Source organism: Salmo salar, chromosome ssa07, assembly GCF_905237065.1.
Source record: "Salmo salar chromosome ssa07, Ssal_v3.1, whole genome shotgun sequence".
NCBI lineage: Eukaryota > Metazoa > Chordata > Actinopteri > Salmoniformes > Salmonidae > Salmo > Salmo salar.
The window spans coordinates 31,197,890-31,214,112 of record NC_059448.1 but is presented as its reverse complement, the minus strand read 5'-3'; the positions used below and the strand labels follow the sequence as shown (position 1 = coordinate 31,214,112).

At 41.0% G+C, this 16,223-nt stretch overlaps 1 protein-coding gene and 1 non-coding gene across 3 annotated transcripts in view; both read left to right on the top strand.

Moving 5' to 3' along the window:
* Positions 1-9,822, top strand: part of si:dkey-183c6.8 (protein O-GlcNAcase) — a 50,815-nt gene extending 40,993 nt beyond the window's left edge. For both annotated transcript variants that reach the window (XM_045721869.1, XM_045721868.1), the window contains exon 18: positions 7,415-9,822. In XM_045721869.1, coding sequence (XP_045577825.1) covers positions 7,415-7,551 — 137 coding nt within the window. In that variant the 3' untranslated portion in view covers positions 7,552-9,822. The remainder of the gene's footprint in view (positions 1-7,414) is intronic.
* On the top strand, positions 6,204-6,256 carry LOC123743878 (U7 small nuclear RNA). The gene has a single exon (XR_006770730.1). It is a non-coding gene; the product is annotated as a U7 small nuclear RNA (small nuclear RNA).
* Positions 9,823-16,223: the final 6,401 nt, after the last annotated feature.

Below are 16,223 nucleotides of genomic sequence, written 5' to 3'. Positions count from 1 at the left end.
GAAAAAGTGTGTGCGAGCAAGGAGGCCTACAAACCTGACTCCATTACACAAGCTCTGTCAGGAGGAATGGGCCAAAATTCACCCAACTCAATGTGGGAAGCTTGTGGAAGGCTACCCAAAACATTTGACCCAAGTTAAACAATTTAAAGGCAATGCTACCAAATACTAATTGAGTGTATGTAAACTTCTGTCCCACTGGGAATGTGATGAAAGAAATAAAAGCTGAAATAAGTTATTCTCTCAACTATTATTCTGACATTTCACATTCTTAATATAAAGTGGTGATCCTAACTGACCTAAGACAGGGAATTTTTACTAGGCTTGAATGTCAGGAATTGTGAAAAACTGAGTGTAAATGTATTTGGCTGAGGTGTATGTAAACTTCCGACCTCAACTGTATATACTGGTACTGTACCAGTTTCGAACAAGCTTCAGCTTTTCATAGGTTGGGAAAGTAGTTGCAGTATGTTTCCCCCGGTATTTGATACACGTTGGACAATTGCAATACTGTAGATTTTTTTTTTTTTTTTTTATTGTGTCCTTTGCTGATTTCTATGTTCTTACATGTTTTACTTTTTTTTCCTATTCCATTTTTGACCAGTATCTTAAGCTTCAATAAATTCCGCTAACGTGGAGGAAAAATGTCATTGTGTGGGTGTATCATATAGTTTCCGATTAAGCTAGTTATAACCAGTGGTGTAAAGTACTTAAGTAAAAATGTTCTGTACTTTACTTTATTTTTTATATTTTTGTCAACTTTTTCTTTTACTTCCTGACATTCTTAAAGAAAATAATGTACTTTTTGATCCATATATTTTTCCTGATACCCAAAGTACTCGTTACATTTTGACAGGAAAATGGTACAGTTCACACACTTATCAAGAGAACATCCCTGGTCATCCCTACTGCCTCTGATCTGACGGACTCACTAAACACAAATGCTTCATTTGTAAATGATGTCTCAGTGTTGGGGTGTGCCCCTGGCTATCCGTCAATTTAAAAAATGAAAAAGAAAATGGTGCCGTCTGGTTTGCTTAAGACAAGGATTTGCAATGGTTTATACTTTTACTTTTGATACTTAAACCTCTTGGGGCTATGTGGGACGCTAGCGTGCCACCCGTGGTGCACCCTATCAACAGCAGGTGCATTTCAAGAGCGGCAAATTTGAAACCAAATAAATGTCAAAATTCAAATTTTTCAAACATACAACTATCTTACACCCTTTGAAAGATAAACATCTCCTTAATCTAACCACGTTGTCCGATTTCAAAAAGGTTTTACGGCGAAAGCATAAAGTTAGATTATGTTAGGAGAGTACATTGACAATAGCTGTGTGTAATGTTTTGTCAATTCAAAGACAGGCGTCACCAAAACCATAAAACCAGCTAAAATGATGCACTAACCTTTTACAATCTCCATCAGATGACACTCCTAGGACATTATGTTAGACAATGCATGCATTTTCAGTTCTATCAAGTTCATATTTATATCCAAAAACAGCGTTTTACTATGGCGTTGATGTTCAGGAAATCGTTTCCCTTCAATAACCGGCAGTCAAGTCAGCACCAGAAATTAAATAATTAAAATTAGAAAACATTGGTAAAATATTATGTTGTCATTTAAAGAATTATAGATTTACATCTCTTGAACGCAATCGACTTGCCAGATTTAAAAATAACCTTACTGGGAAATCACACTTTGCAATAATCTGAGCACTGCGCCCAGAAAAATACGCTTTGCGATACAGACAAAGGGCCATGTTGGAGAGATCGAAAATACTATGTAAATAATCCATTACCTTTGATTCTCTTCATCAGATGTCACTTCCAGGAATCCCAGGTCCATAACGAATGTAGTTTTGTTCAAAAAAGGTCATCATTTATATCCAAAAAGCTCCGTGTTGTTAGCACATGATCTAAGCCAGCCGGACTTCTCGTCATGAACGAGGGGAAAAAATATATTTACGTTCGTTCAAACATGTCAAACGTTGTATAGCATAAATCATTAGGGCCTTTTTTAACCAGAACATGAATAATATTCAAGGTGGACGAATGCATTCTCTTTTATAACGTATTGGAACGAGGGTACCCAACATGAACTCGCGCGCCAGAGTCTAATCGGCCATCACCGTTCCATGGCTCTTGTTCGGTCAGATCTCACAGTAAAAGACTCAAAACACTTTGTAAAGGCTGGTGACATCTAGTGGAAGCAATAGGAAGTGCCAAAACATTAATCAACCCCTGTGTGTTTCAATGGCATAGGCTTAAAGGTAATTCAACACATCAGGTATCCACTTCCTGTCAGAAAATGTCTCAGGGTTTTGCCTGCCAAATGAGTTCTGTTATACTCACAGACACCATTCAAACAGTTTTAGAAACTTTAGGGTGTTTTCTATCCATATATAATAAGTATATGCATATTCTAGTTACTGGGTAGGATTAGTAACCAGATTAAATCAGGTACGTTTTTTTATCCAGCCGTGAAAATACTGCCCCCTAGCCCCAACAGGTTAAGTTCATTTTCTTCAGCTCGTGTTGAGAGTTTCAGAGTTTCTAACCATTTCAACGTGTGGACCACGGTCTCACGTCTTTCTAGTCTAAAGGAAGGTGAGTTTATTTCTTCACCTCGTGTTGGTTCAACGCTTCAACCGTTTCCCACATGAAGCTAATGCTCCACACTTTTCTGGTCTCAAGGTGAGGTTATCCTCTTCACCTCGTGTTGAAATTGAAAGTTTCAACCATTTAACAAGGACAACACACAGGTCTTTCCATCATTGTATGCTTTTTTTGTGTGCAAATGAACAAGCGGACAATGTCAACTGGGATATAGTGAAGCACCTGAGTGAGTTGGGTGCACAATTACACAGGTACCTTCCCAAAACGGATGACACAAACAACTGGATGTTATCCCATTCATGCCCTGCTTCCAGTCCACTTACCGTTATCTGAACAAAAGAGCCTCATCGAATTTGCAACAAGAGTGCTTAAAACCTCTTACATCTAGATGTTCCGCTAGCGGAACGCCTCGCCAATATCCAATGGTAGAGCATGGCGCGAATTACAAACTCCTCAAAAATCCCAAAACTTCCATTTTTCAAACATATGACTATTTTACACCATTTTAAAGACAAGACTCTCCTTTATTTAACCACATTGTCCGATTTCAAAAAGGCTTTACAACAAAAGCAAAACATTAGATTATGTCAGGAGAGTACCCAGCCAGAAATAATCACACACCCATTTTTCAAGCTAGCATATAATGTCACAAAAACCAAAACCACAGCTAAATGCAGCACTAACCTTTGATGATCTTCATCAGATGACACTCCTAGGACATTATGTTATACAATACATGCATGTTTTGTTCAATCAAGTTCATATTTATATCAAAAACCAGCGTTTTTACATTAGCATGTTTTGTTCAGAACTAGCATACCCACCGCAAACTTCCGGTGAATTTACTAAATTACTCACGATAAACGTTCACAAAAAACATAACAATTATTTTAAGAATTATAGATACAGAACTCCTTTATGCAATCGCGGTGTCCGATTTTAAAATAGCTTTTCGGTGAAAGCACATTTTGCAATATTCTGAGTAGATAGCCCGGCCATCATGGCTAGCTATTTTGACACCCACCAAGTTTGGCACTCACCAAACTCAGATTTACTATAAGAAAAATTGGATTACCTTTGCTGTTCTTCGTCAGAATGCACTCCCAGGACTTATACTTCAACACCCAATGTTGTTTTGGTTCCAAATAATCCATAGTTATATCCAAATAGCTGCGTTTGTTCTTGCGTTCAAGACACTATCCGAAGGGTGACGCGCCGGCGCATATCGTGACAAAAAATGTCAAAATATTCCATTTCTGTACTTCGAAGCATGTCAAACGCTGTTTAAAATCATTTTTTATGCGATTTTTCTCATAAAATAGCGATAATATTCCGACCGGGAGACCTTGTTTTCGTTCAAACACTGAAAATAGAAAATGGTGTCTTCACATGCACGCGCACCCGTATCATTGTTCTCAGAGCGACCACTTTCCAAAACCCCTACTGTTTTTCGCCCAGGGACTGCAGAGTCATCATTCCCCGTTCTGGCGCCTTCTGAGAGCCTATGGGAGCCTTAGAAAGTGTCACGTTACAGCAGAGATCCTCTATTTTCCATAAAGAGGCTATAGAAGGACAAGAAATGGTCAGAGAGGGCACTTCCTGTATGGAATCTTCTCAGATTTTGGCCTGCCATATGAGTTCTGTTATACTCACAGACACCATACAAACAGTTTTAGAAACTTTAGGGTGTTTTCTATCCACATCTACTAATTATATGCATATTCTAGTTTCTGGGCAGGAGTAATAACCAGATTAAATCGGGTACGTTTTTTTATCCGGCCGTGAAAATACTGCCCCCTATCCTAAACAGGTTAATGCAGACAGAGAAGAGCTCCAACTTCTTAATCATAGCCTCAATTTTGTCCCGCACATTTAATATACTTGTGGAGAGTCCCTGTAATCCTAGATTCAGATCATTCAGGCGAGAAAAAACATCACCCAGATAGGCCAGTCGTGTGAGAAACTCGTCATCGTGCAAGCGGTTAGACAAGTGAAAATTATGGTCAGTAAAGAAAACTTCAAGCTTGTCTCTCAATTCAAAAAACGTGTCAATACTTTGCCCCTTAACTTTTTAAGGTATAGGGGGCATCTGAATCGTCAGATGAAAAGCGTGCCCAGAGTAAACTGCCTAATACTCGGGCCCAGAGTCAAATATTTGCATATTATTAGATTTGGATAGAAAACACTCTGAAGTTTCTAAAACTGTTTGAATGATGTCTGTGAGTATAACAGAACTCATATGGCAGGCAAAAACCTGAGAAGAATCCAACCAGGAAGTGGGAAATCTGATGCTTGTAGTCTTTTCAAGTCATTGCCTATCTAACACACAGTGACTTAGGGTTCATTTTGCACTTCCTAAGGCTTCCACTAGATGTTAACAGTCTTTAGAACCTTGTTTCAGGCTTTTGCAGTGAACAGAGAGCGAACAAGAAGGCCGGGAAGTTGGTGACTCAGAAAATGACATGAGTTCATTGGCTTTTTTGAAATCTGTCACAGCGGTTGCAATGAGATGTTTATCTATAAATCTTTGAATAACAGTTTAATATTTTATCAACGTTTATGATGAGTATTTTTGTAAATTGTTGTGCTGATTCACCGACAGTTTTGGAGGCAAAATATTTTCTGAACATCATGCGCCCATAGAAGTTAACAAAGTTAACCATTTTCACTGTAGTGTCCAAAAGCTGTCAGGCATTCCCTTGGCAGCAAGAGCCTCTCGGTGGATGCTGCAGTGTACCGAAGTGGCGCGTCGGGAGCAGCTGCTTGCACGCGCGTTACCACTCCACTATGTCTCCTTATCATGGCTTTTGTACCATCAGTACAGCTATGTTTGGTACATATGGACCGTTAGTGGAATTCCCGCGAGAGAGTAACGGTTAATGCGATTGGATGATAATTATTTGACTAGGCTGCCTGTATTTTACATTGTTGTTATTTCGCTGAACTCTAGATGGTTTCATTTTATTTTTGACAGTGAAACGAGAGGCTACTCAGTCAAGAAAAAGACCGAACCCAATTGTATAGCCTCGTTGGAAAATATAAATGGACTGTTTGAAAATGTGAAGAAAACCCCCGACGGCATTGCGCGTACCCCCAGTTTGGGAATACCTGGAATCTAATACAATTGCTATAGGAAAGCACTAGACCATACTCAGAAGAGCGCCCAGTAATCATACAAAACTACTGTTTATAAATTAAATACCTGGCCGTAGACTTATAGGAGAGAATTTAAAGACTCTTATGCAATCGAACTCCATCTAAAAATAAAATAAGTCAAGGCATCTAAGAAGAGAAAGCCTACCCAAACATGGAAGTGGACAAGTTAATACAGTGGAGTAAATGGGACAATGTGGACCTCAGACATGCACTAATAGTAATCGGAGTACATGAAAAGGTTGGTCCTGCTGAAGTAGAGGAAGTATTGGATAGGAAGTTGATCTTTGGAAGGCTTAAAGTCTCAAAGAGAGAGATTTTGATTACTAACTGCTCTGGGCGGAATACATATGAATACCTCTCCCGACGATGTTAAATAGTTAACCAAAAAACTACCCGGACTATCTGCATTGACCCCAGTCCTACAAGTTATGGAAATATGCTCTTTTAGTATTTCTCCAGTAGGTTTCCTCAAGGAGAAAGCCTTCACTTCTATGTCAAAGATAATAAATCAAAAATACTATAGTAAATACTACAACATATTACAGTCCGCAAACACACTTCAGTAAATACTACAGTATACTACAATCTGCAAAAACACTACATTACTTACTGTAGTATATACTACAGTTTTATTTTACTACAGTATTTATACTATAGTTCACTGTAAATACTACAGCAAATACTACAATAGTCATCAAAAACACTACAGTGAATACTATAGTATTTATACCATAGTATACTATAGTATTTTTTCATGTGGGGTGTTAGGGTATAACTAGGCCCTCAAAGAAAGGCCTTATGATATATGTAATGTATTGTCATAAAGAGTTAAGGCTAAGGCTGGTGGAACCGTTCATAGAGGGTTCTAGGAGGTACCCTTCAAAGATTATAGGGTTCTTGGTAGAACAGTTCATAAAGGGTTCTAGGTAGAACCCTTCATAGAAGGTTCTAGGAAGAAACGTAAGATTTTAAAATGGTTCCTGGTAGAATCGTTTATAGAGGGTTCTAGGAAGAACTCTTCAAAAGGTTCTACCTAGCACCAAAAAAGGTTCCCCTATGGGGACAAACCGAAAACCTAGAGTGTAGGGCGGCAGGTAGCCTAGTGGTTAGACTGTTGGGCAGTAACTGAAAGATTGCTACTTTGAATCCCAGAGCCGACTAGGTGAAAAATATGTCGATCTGCCCTTGAGCAAGGCACTTAACCCTAATTGCTCCAGGGTCGGCGTCAATAATGGCTGATTCCTGGCCGTGACCCCACTCTCTGAGTGTGTCTCGGGGAGTGGGATATGCAAAAAACAGATTTCCATTTCACACCACACACTTGTACAGGTTACACATGTGTACATGTGTGAAACAGGACAAATGTAAGCACACTGGTTAAAAGTAGTGCACTATGTAGGGAATAGGGTGCCATTTGGGAGGTAACCTTTGTCTTTCTGGTTGTTCTAGTTCAGGGGTGTCAAACTCATTCCACAGATGGCTGAGATGCAGGTTTTTGTTTTTTCCTCCATGGAATGAGTTTGGCACGTGTTCTAGTTTCTCTTCTCTGCTCGCTCTCATATTTCTATCAACGATCATCTAATTCACTCTCTTTGTCTCTCTCTCTCTGTGTGTGTGTGTGTGTGTGTGTGTGTGTGTTACAGGTTCTCATGGTGTGTTCTGTGAGGTGCAGCCTACAGATCGCATGAGGCTGGACTTCCTGACTAAACTAGGCTTCCTGGAAATCATCAGAGGAGAGGCACGACACAGAGAGGGAGTGGTACTGGGCAGGCTGCTCTGAACACACACACATGCTCACACACACAGAAATGTACACACGTGGTGTAATGGTACACCAAACCCACGGTTCGGTACGTGTTGCAGTTTTGGGGTCACAGTTCGGTTACGGTACAGCGGGAAAATGAAATGCCAACAGTTAGCCTACTCTAGTTACTTTTTGTTTATTTATGAAAATACAAGGTGTTGGTATTCCTGATTGTGAAAACACACGATTACTCATCAAAACTACATTAAAATAAAGTGCAATATGCGTGTGAAGTGTGTGTGTAAAAATGGCTCAAACATTGTATGCTATAATGTTTTTCTTACAAAGAGAAAAAGATGTGCACTTGTGTGACTCTCATAAAGGGAGCATGTCTGTAGCACAGTACTTCTCATCTCCCACTCCGAAGGTAATGTGATGAGCTGTCACTGTTAAGTGGCTCTGTAGACCTGGAGGTCCATTCATCTGTAGTAAGCATAACAGAGGGTGAATTGGCGAATGAATTGGTCGACCTCACCACCCGCCATTGTACAGAACTAGTTCCCGGCTGCGCCTCACAAAATGAGAGTTTTTAAATGCACCAATTAAGATCACAATTTTAATTACAACGTGGGCATAGGCTGTAGTTGTTTTAAGGGAATAGCCTGAAATGTTTTTTTCAGTACAGAATTACTCGAGGCATACATCGCAGCGTAGGCATAGCATATTTAAAAAGATAATTATTATTCATTAAAGTTCACAGTACGACCTGAGGTCCCTGTACTGCCACCGTTACACACCCATACATGCATGCGCTCACACATTCGTTTGCATGCACGCACACACACACAAAGCACATGCTCAAAAACACACATATACTCATATGCGCACTAATAAACACTGTGTAGTACAAAAGGAACAATAGAACAAAACTACTGTAAGCTTAATCACACACAGGTGATACAGGGTAATGGATGACACAGTGCTGTCTATACACACACGAAAACACATGAAAAGACAGAGAGGGCAAACACACACGCGAACACATATGAACACACACAAGGCTGAGGGTTATATGGATGATGAAGACAGACACAAAACCAATATGTGCATCAGATGGCACACAGACAAAAACACACATACACACTGATAAATCCTACTCAGCGTAGGACATATAGCATCATTCACCACGTCCTTTTCTTTCTATCTTCTAGAAGCACAAGAACAACAACGCATCCGTTAAACGTTTTATACCTGAGACATGTCTTCACTAGAAACCAAGAATGTCCTTTTCTATTGAGGAGACTTGGGCTGGGATTCAATCCGATCCTGCTTGTAGACAATGCAGCTTTTAAAGGGAATATCCCCACGTTTGCGGAGATCGCATTCAAGGGATTGGCACAGACCCTGGAACTGACCATCTATGTAGATTTATTACCTTTTTGTGTGTTTTTGTTCTACTTGACTTTTTTTTATAGTACTACTGATATTGATTACTGTACTTGTGCACGTGACAAAAACTTGACGAAAAAGCTGCAACATGGAAATTACTTTTAAATGACAACCACGCTGCAACAAGGTTTCGGATTGAATCCGACCTTGGTTGAGAAGACTATCATCAGTCTATGTCTTTGACCTTTATTCAATTTAATGAGAATAATATACTTTATTTATAGAGTTAGGTCACAGATGGAAGGAATCTTTGGCTAGGTGAGTACTTGAGAACACTACAAACATGGGACAGTCAGGTTTTTTCTCTCGATCACTTCCTAACCGTCTCCTATCTGTGTGACTACTTTTCTAGAACAGCAGTGCTTACTATTCATTGTCCTTGTATCACTGTCTCTGTCCCAAATGACACCCTATTCCATATTTAGTGCACTATGGTCAAAAGTACTGTACTATATAGGGAATAGGGGGCCATTGGGAAGGACCCTTTGTCTTTGTCTCACTATGCTTGCTTCAGTGAGCAATGGTTGTTTTGTAATGAGGTCTGTTGTTAGATGTGTATAGCCAGTGTTCATTCCTTTTAAAGGCAATATTCCCAGAGATCACATTCACGGTAAAAGCTGCAGAGGTTGGTTCAATGGGAAATTACCTTTAAATGTCAAGCGTGCTACAACGCAGTTTTGGACTGAATCCCGGCCTAACTGTTCATTCAGGGTGTGTGAGGGTTAAACTATCATGTTACTGTGTAGAAAGAAGTCTATATGTTTACAAATTACTGCAGTAATACCAATGTTTTAAAATGTAACATTTTATAAAAATACTTTTTGTGTTGACACGATTAAAATATTTTTTCCTCCTTTCCTTGTGCCTTTCAGTGTCTGTTTGTCTTCCATCATGTCATGAGGTTATATCTCTTTAAGAAATGTATTTTTTATTCATTTTCTTTCACATCTACAGTTCCTTCACAAATTCTTCATACCCCTTATTGCACATTTTGTGTGACAGTCTTTTGCAAATGTATTGAATATGAAATACAGAAATATCTCAGTATTCACACCCCTGGGTCAATACTTTGTAGAAGCACCTTTTGGCTGCGATTACAGCTATGAGTATTTTTGGCTAAGTCTCTAAGAGCTTTGCACACCTGGATTGTACAATATTTGCCCATTATTCTTAGAAAAATTCTTCAAGCTCTTTTAAATTGATTGTTGATCATTGCTAGACAGCAATTATCAAGTCTTGCCATAGATTTTCAAGCCAATTTAAGTCAAAACTGGAAAGCAGACTGAACCAGGTTTTCCTCTAAGATTTTGCATGTGCTTATAGCTGTATTCTGTTTCTTTTTATCCTGAAAAACTCCCTAGTCCTTACCGATGACAAGCATACCCATAACATGATGCAGCCACCGCAATGCTTGAAAATATGAAGTGGTATTCAGTGATGTGTAGTGTTGTATTTTCCCCAAACATAACGCTTTGTATTCAGGAAAAAATGTGTATTTCTTTGCCACATTTTTTGCAGTATTACGTAAGTGCCTTGTTGCAAACAGGATGCATGTTTTGGAATATTTTTCATTCAGTACAGGCTTCTTTCTTTTCACTCTGTCATTTAGGTTAGTATTGTGGAGTAACTACAATGTTATTGAGCCATCCTCAGTTTTATCATATCACAACCATTAAACTCTGTAACTGTTTTACAATCACCATAGACCTCATTGTGAAATCTCTGAGTAGTTTCTTTCCTCTCTGGCAACTGAGTTAAGAAAGACGCCTGTATCTTTGTAGTGACTGAGTGTATTGACACACCTTCCAAAGACCAATAACTTCCCTATTCTTAAAGGGATATTCAACGTCTGCGTTTTGAAATTTTTAACATCTACCAATTTCTGCCCTTCTTTGCGAGGCATTGAAAAACCTCCCTGGTCTTTGTGGTTGAATCTATACTTGAAATTCACTACTCGACAGTGGTGGGAAAAGTACTCAATTGTCATACTTGAGTAAAAGTAAAGATACTTTAATAGAAAATGACTCAAGTAAAAGTGAAAATCACCAGGTAAAAAGTACTTGAGTAAAAGTCTAAAAGTATTTCATTTTAAATATACTTAAGTATCAAAAATAAATGGAATTGCTAAAATGTACTTAAGAATCAAAGTATAAACCATTTCAAATTCCTTATATTAAGCAAACCAGACGGCACAATTTTTGATTTTTTTTCTGTGACGGATAGCCAGGGGCACACTCCAACACTCAACACATAATTTACAAACAAAGCATTTGGGTTTAGTGAGTCTGCAGATCAGAGGCAGTAGGAATGACCAGGGATGGTCTCTTGATAAGTGTGTGAATTGGACCATTTTCCTGTCAAAATGTAACAAGTACCTTTGGGTGTATGAGAAAATGTATGTAAAATAAGTCAAAAATACATTCTTTTCTTTAGGAATGTAGTGAAGTAAAAGTAGAAGTTGGCAGAAACCCCCAAAAACGACTTAAGTGGTACTTTAAAGTATTTTTACTTAAGTACTTACACCACTGCTACTCGATTGAGGGACCTTACAATTATCTGTATGTGTGGGGTACAGAGATGGGGTAGACATAAAAAAATATATATTATTGAACACGAAATAGAGTCCATGCAAACTATTATGCAATTTGTTAAAAATATGTTTACTCCTGAACGTATTTAGGCTTGCCATAACAAAGGGTTGAATAGTTATCGACTCGACATTTCAGCTTTTAATTTTCTATAAATGTTTTACATTTTCTACAAACAAAATTCCACTTTGACATTATGGGGTATTGTGTGTAGATCAGTGATACAAAATCAGGCTGTAACTCAAAAACATTTGGAAAAAGTAAAGGGGTATGAATACTTTCTGAAGGCACTGGGAGAGAGAGAATTCCATCCAGTGTCATTAGAAAGGCAGTTTAATTCACAAGCAAAACTGCTGGAACAGAACATGATTTAAAATGCAGGTATACAGTACAGTAAGGCTATGTTTAGACAGGCAGTTTGAAGTGATCCAAATGTAACATTTTCACATTTCCAATACAAATCTGATCTCTACTGAGAATTGGATTGTAAACAACAATAATTTTACAGCTTTGATTCACAGTAATTGAACCTCTCCTCACACATGTGTACACCATCTCTCACTTAATCACATTACAAGATCCTTCCATCAGTTATGATGCAGCTCAGTGGTTTCAGTCCTACTGTCTGTTAATCCCGTCGGACAAAACCCAACATCATAGATCTCACACTGGTGTGAATGTTCACCTAGATCAGGGTTTACAAACCTACATTTATACAGTCTCTCCACTCTGTACAGCAGCTTACTAGTCAAGCTAGACAGTCAGGTATCATATAAAATGCAGAGGAAATATTTGTTTTTATGCGACGTCCGGACCTCTGTGAAGACTGAATCTGGCCAGCGGGGGCTAAATGAGTTTGACACCACTGCCCTAAGATACCCCTCTCTCAATTCTAACCTTAACCATTAGGGGCAACTTCTTCCTACTCCTTATATCTCAGCTTCACCAAGGGTCTTGGTGGAGGTTCCAGGACCTAGATCCAACCGGTGGAGTCAGGTCCAGTTAGCTCGCAGCCAAGATGAGTCCATCCTGGGCAAAGTCCCTACAGCAGTGCCCCTGGGCCTTGAGGAAGCTCCAGACATGGAGCAGGTCAGTGGTCAGCAGCTTGTGGAGGACCATGAGGCTGCTGTAGTCACAAGATATAAGATTAAGTTTAGTGTCTACATTGTAGAATAATAGTGATAATAACATAATATGAATATGAAATAACACATATGGAATCATGTAGTAACCCCAAAAAATGTTAAACAAATCAAAATATATTTAATATTTTAGATTCTTAAAAGTAGCCACCCTTTGCCTTGATGACAGCTTTGCACACTCTTGTTTAACCCATTTGTGGTTACTACATGATTCCATATGTGTTATTTCATAGTTTTGATGTCTTCACTATTATTCTACAATGTAGAAAATAGTAAAAATAAAGAAAAAAACAGCAATGAGTAACTGTGTCCATACTTTTGACTGGTACTGTATATAAATAAATATATATTTCCTGACATTTCTTATATTTCTCACATATAGGATAGACACTTCAGGACAAACTTCCTTCAGATTATTTGGGGGGGTCTATCTGTTGTTCCGTGTAGTGAATCTGTTATTCAATGCGTTTGAATGGGCTAATAGCAGTAAGGCCAAATTACATTTTTCATCAAATATTTTTACTGATTCTTAAATTCTTAAATTCAAAATCAAATAGCTAAATGTTCCTTGGTATGACCATAAAACAATTCCATATAGCTTAGTAGAACAACCCCCTCCCCCCTGACTTAGACAGGGCTTAGGCTGTAGAGGGTAAATGTTTCACTATTTTTATTTTCAGGTAATTCATTGAGGAGGATGGTCCTCCCATTCCTCCTCTGAGGTACCTCCACTGCTCCACAGACATGAAGCCAGGGTGGTGTCTGCCTAGTAGGTTGGCTGCCAGGAGAGAAGGGAGAGGATAGAGGGGGAAGGGGAGAGGGAGGGATTGAGAGATGGAAAGAGAAAGAAGAGGGGAAGAGAAAGGGAGAGAAAGACGGAATAGGGAGAAATTAGAACATTATGGAAATAACATGGTTACATTAACTTTTGTGAGTTTATCCATAATGGGGAGCGTCCCCGTCTATCTGATAGGTTGGCTGCCTGGAGACAGACAGGAATATGTTGGCAAAAATGCAGGTTTTCCAGAAATCCCGGTTGGAAGATATTTGATTTCTGGAAAACCTGGGAAAGTTACAGAGATTGAACAACCCTAGATAAGAACATTACCAAAATAGCGTTGTTAAATTTACATTTACATTTAAATCATTTAGCAGACGCTCTTATCCAGAGCGACTTACAAATTGGTGCATTCACCTTATGATATCCAGTGGAACAACCACTTTACAATAGTGCATGTAAATCTTTTAGGGGGGGTTAGAAGGAATACTTTATCCTATCCCAGGTATTCTTTAAAGAGGTGGGGTTTCAGGTGTCTCCCGAAGGTGGTGATTGACTCCGCTGTCCTGGCGTCGTGAGGGAGCTTGTTCCACCATTGGGGTGCCAGAGCAGCGAACAGTTTGGACTGGGCTGAGCGGGAACCGTGCTTCCTCAGAGGTAGGGGGGCCAGCAGGCCAGAGGTGGATGAACGCAGTGCCCTTGTTTGGGTGTAGGGCCTGATCAGAGCCTGAAGGTATGGAGGTGCCGTTCCCCTCACAGCTCCGTAGGCAAGCACCATGGTCTTGTAGCGGATGCGAGCTTCAACTGGAAGCCAGTGGAGAGAGCGGAGGAGCGGGGTGACGTGAGAGAACTTGGGAAGGTTGAACACCAGACGGGCTGCGGCGTTCTGGATGAGTTGTAGGGGTTTAATGGCACAGGCAGGGAGCCCAGCCAACAGCGAGTTGCAGTAATCCAGACGGGAGATGACAAGTGCCTGGATTAGGACCTGCGCCGCTTCCTGTGTGAGGCAGGGTCGTACTCTGCGAATGTTGTAGAGCATGAACCTACAGGATCGGGTCACCGCCTTGATGTTAGTGGAGAACGACAGGGTGTTGTCCAGGATCACGCCAAGGTTCTTAGCACCCTGGGAGGAGGACACAAGGGAGTTGTCAACCGTGATGGCGAGATCATGGAAAGGGCAGTCCTTCCCCGGGAGGAAGAGCAGCTCCGTCTTGCCGAGGTTCAGCTTGAGGTGGTGATCCGTCATCCACACTGATATGTCTGCCAGACATGCAGAGATGCGATTCGCCGCCTGGTTATCAGAAGGGGGAAAGGAGAAGATTAATTGTGTGTCGTCTGCATAGCAATGATAGGAGAGACCATGTGAGGATATGACAGAGCCAAGTGACTTGGTGTATAGCGAGAATAGGAGAGGGCCTAGAACAGAGCCCTGGGGGACACCAGTGGTGAGAGCGCGTGGTGCAGAGACAGATTCTCGCCACGCCACCTGGTAGGAGCGACCTGTCAGGTAGGACGCAATCCAAGCGTGGGCCGCGCTGGAGATGCCCAACTCGGAGAGGGTGGAGAGGAGGATCTGATGGTTCACAGTATCAAAGGCAGCAGATAGGTCTAGAAGGATGAGAGCAGAGGAGAGAGAGTTAGCTTTAGCAGTGCGGAGAGCCTCCGTGACACAGAGAAGAGCAGTCTCAGTTGAATGACCAGTCTTGAAACCTGACTGATTAGGATCAAGAAGGTCATTCTGAGAGAGATAGCAGGAGAGCTGGCCAAGGACGGCACGTTCAAGAGTTTTGGAGAGAAAAGAAAGAAGGGATACTGATCTGTAGTTGTTGACATGGGAGGGATTGAGTGTAGGTTTTTTCAGAAGGGGTGCAACTCTCGCTCTCTTGAAGACGGAAGGGACGTAGCCAGCGGTCAAGGATGAGTTGATGAGCGAGGTGAGGTAGGGGAGAAGGTCTCCGGAAATGGTCTGGAGAAGAGAGGAGGGGATAGGGTCAAGTGGGCAGGTTGTTGGGCGGCCGGCCGTCACAAGACGCGAGATTTCATCTGGAGAGAGAGGGGAGAAAGAGGTCAAAGCACAGGGTAGGGCAGTGTGAACAAGACCAGCGGTGTCGTTTGACTTAGCAAACGAGGATCGGATATCGTCAACCTTCTTTTCAAAATGGTTGACGAAGTCATCCGCAGAGAGGGAGGGGGGGAGGGGGAGGAGGATTCAGGAGGGAGGAGAAGGTAGCAAAGAGCTTCCTAGGGTTAGAGGCAGATACTTGGAATTTAGAGTGGTAGAAAGTGGCTTTAGCAGCAGAGACAGAAGAGGAGAATGTAGAGAGGAGGGAGTGAAAGGATGCCAGGTCCGCAGGGAGGCGAGTTTTCCTCCATTTCCGCTCGGCTGCCCGGAGCCCTGTTCTGTGAGCTCGCAGTGAGTCGTCGAGCCATGGAGCAGGAGGGGAGGACCGAGCCGGCCTGGAGGATAGGGGACAGAGAAAATCAAAGGATGCAGAAAGGGAGGAGAGGAGGGTTGAGGAGGCAGAATCAGGAGATAGGTTGGAGAAGGTTTGAGCAGAGGGAAGAGATGATAGGATGGAAGAGGAGAGAGTAGCGGGAGAGAGAGAGAGCGAAGGTTGGGACGGCGCAATACCATCCGAGTAGGGGCAGAGTGAGAAGTGTTGGATGAGAGCGAGAGGGAAAAGGATACAAGGTAGTGGTCGGAGATTTGGAGGGGAGTTGCAATGAGATTAGTGGAAGAACAGCATCTAG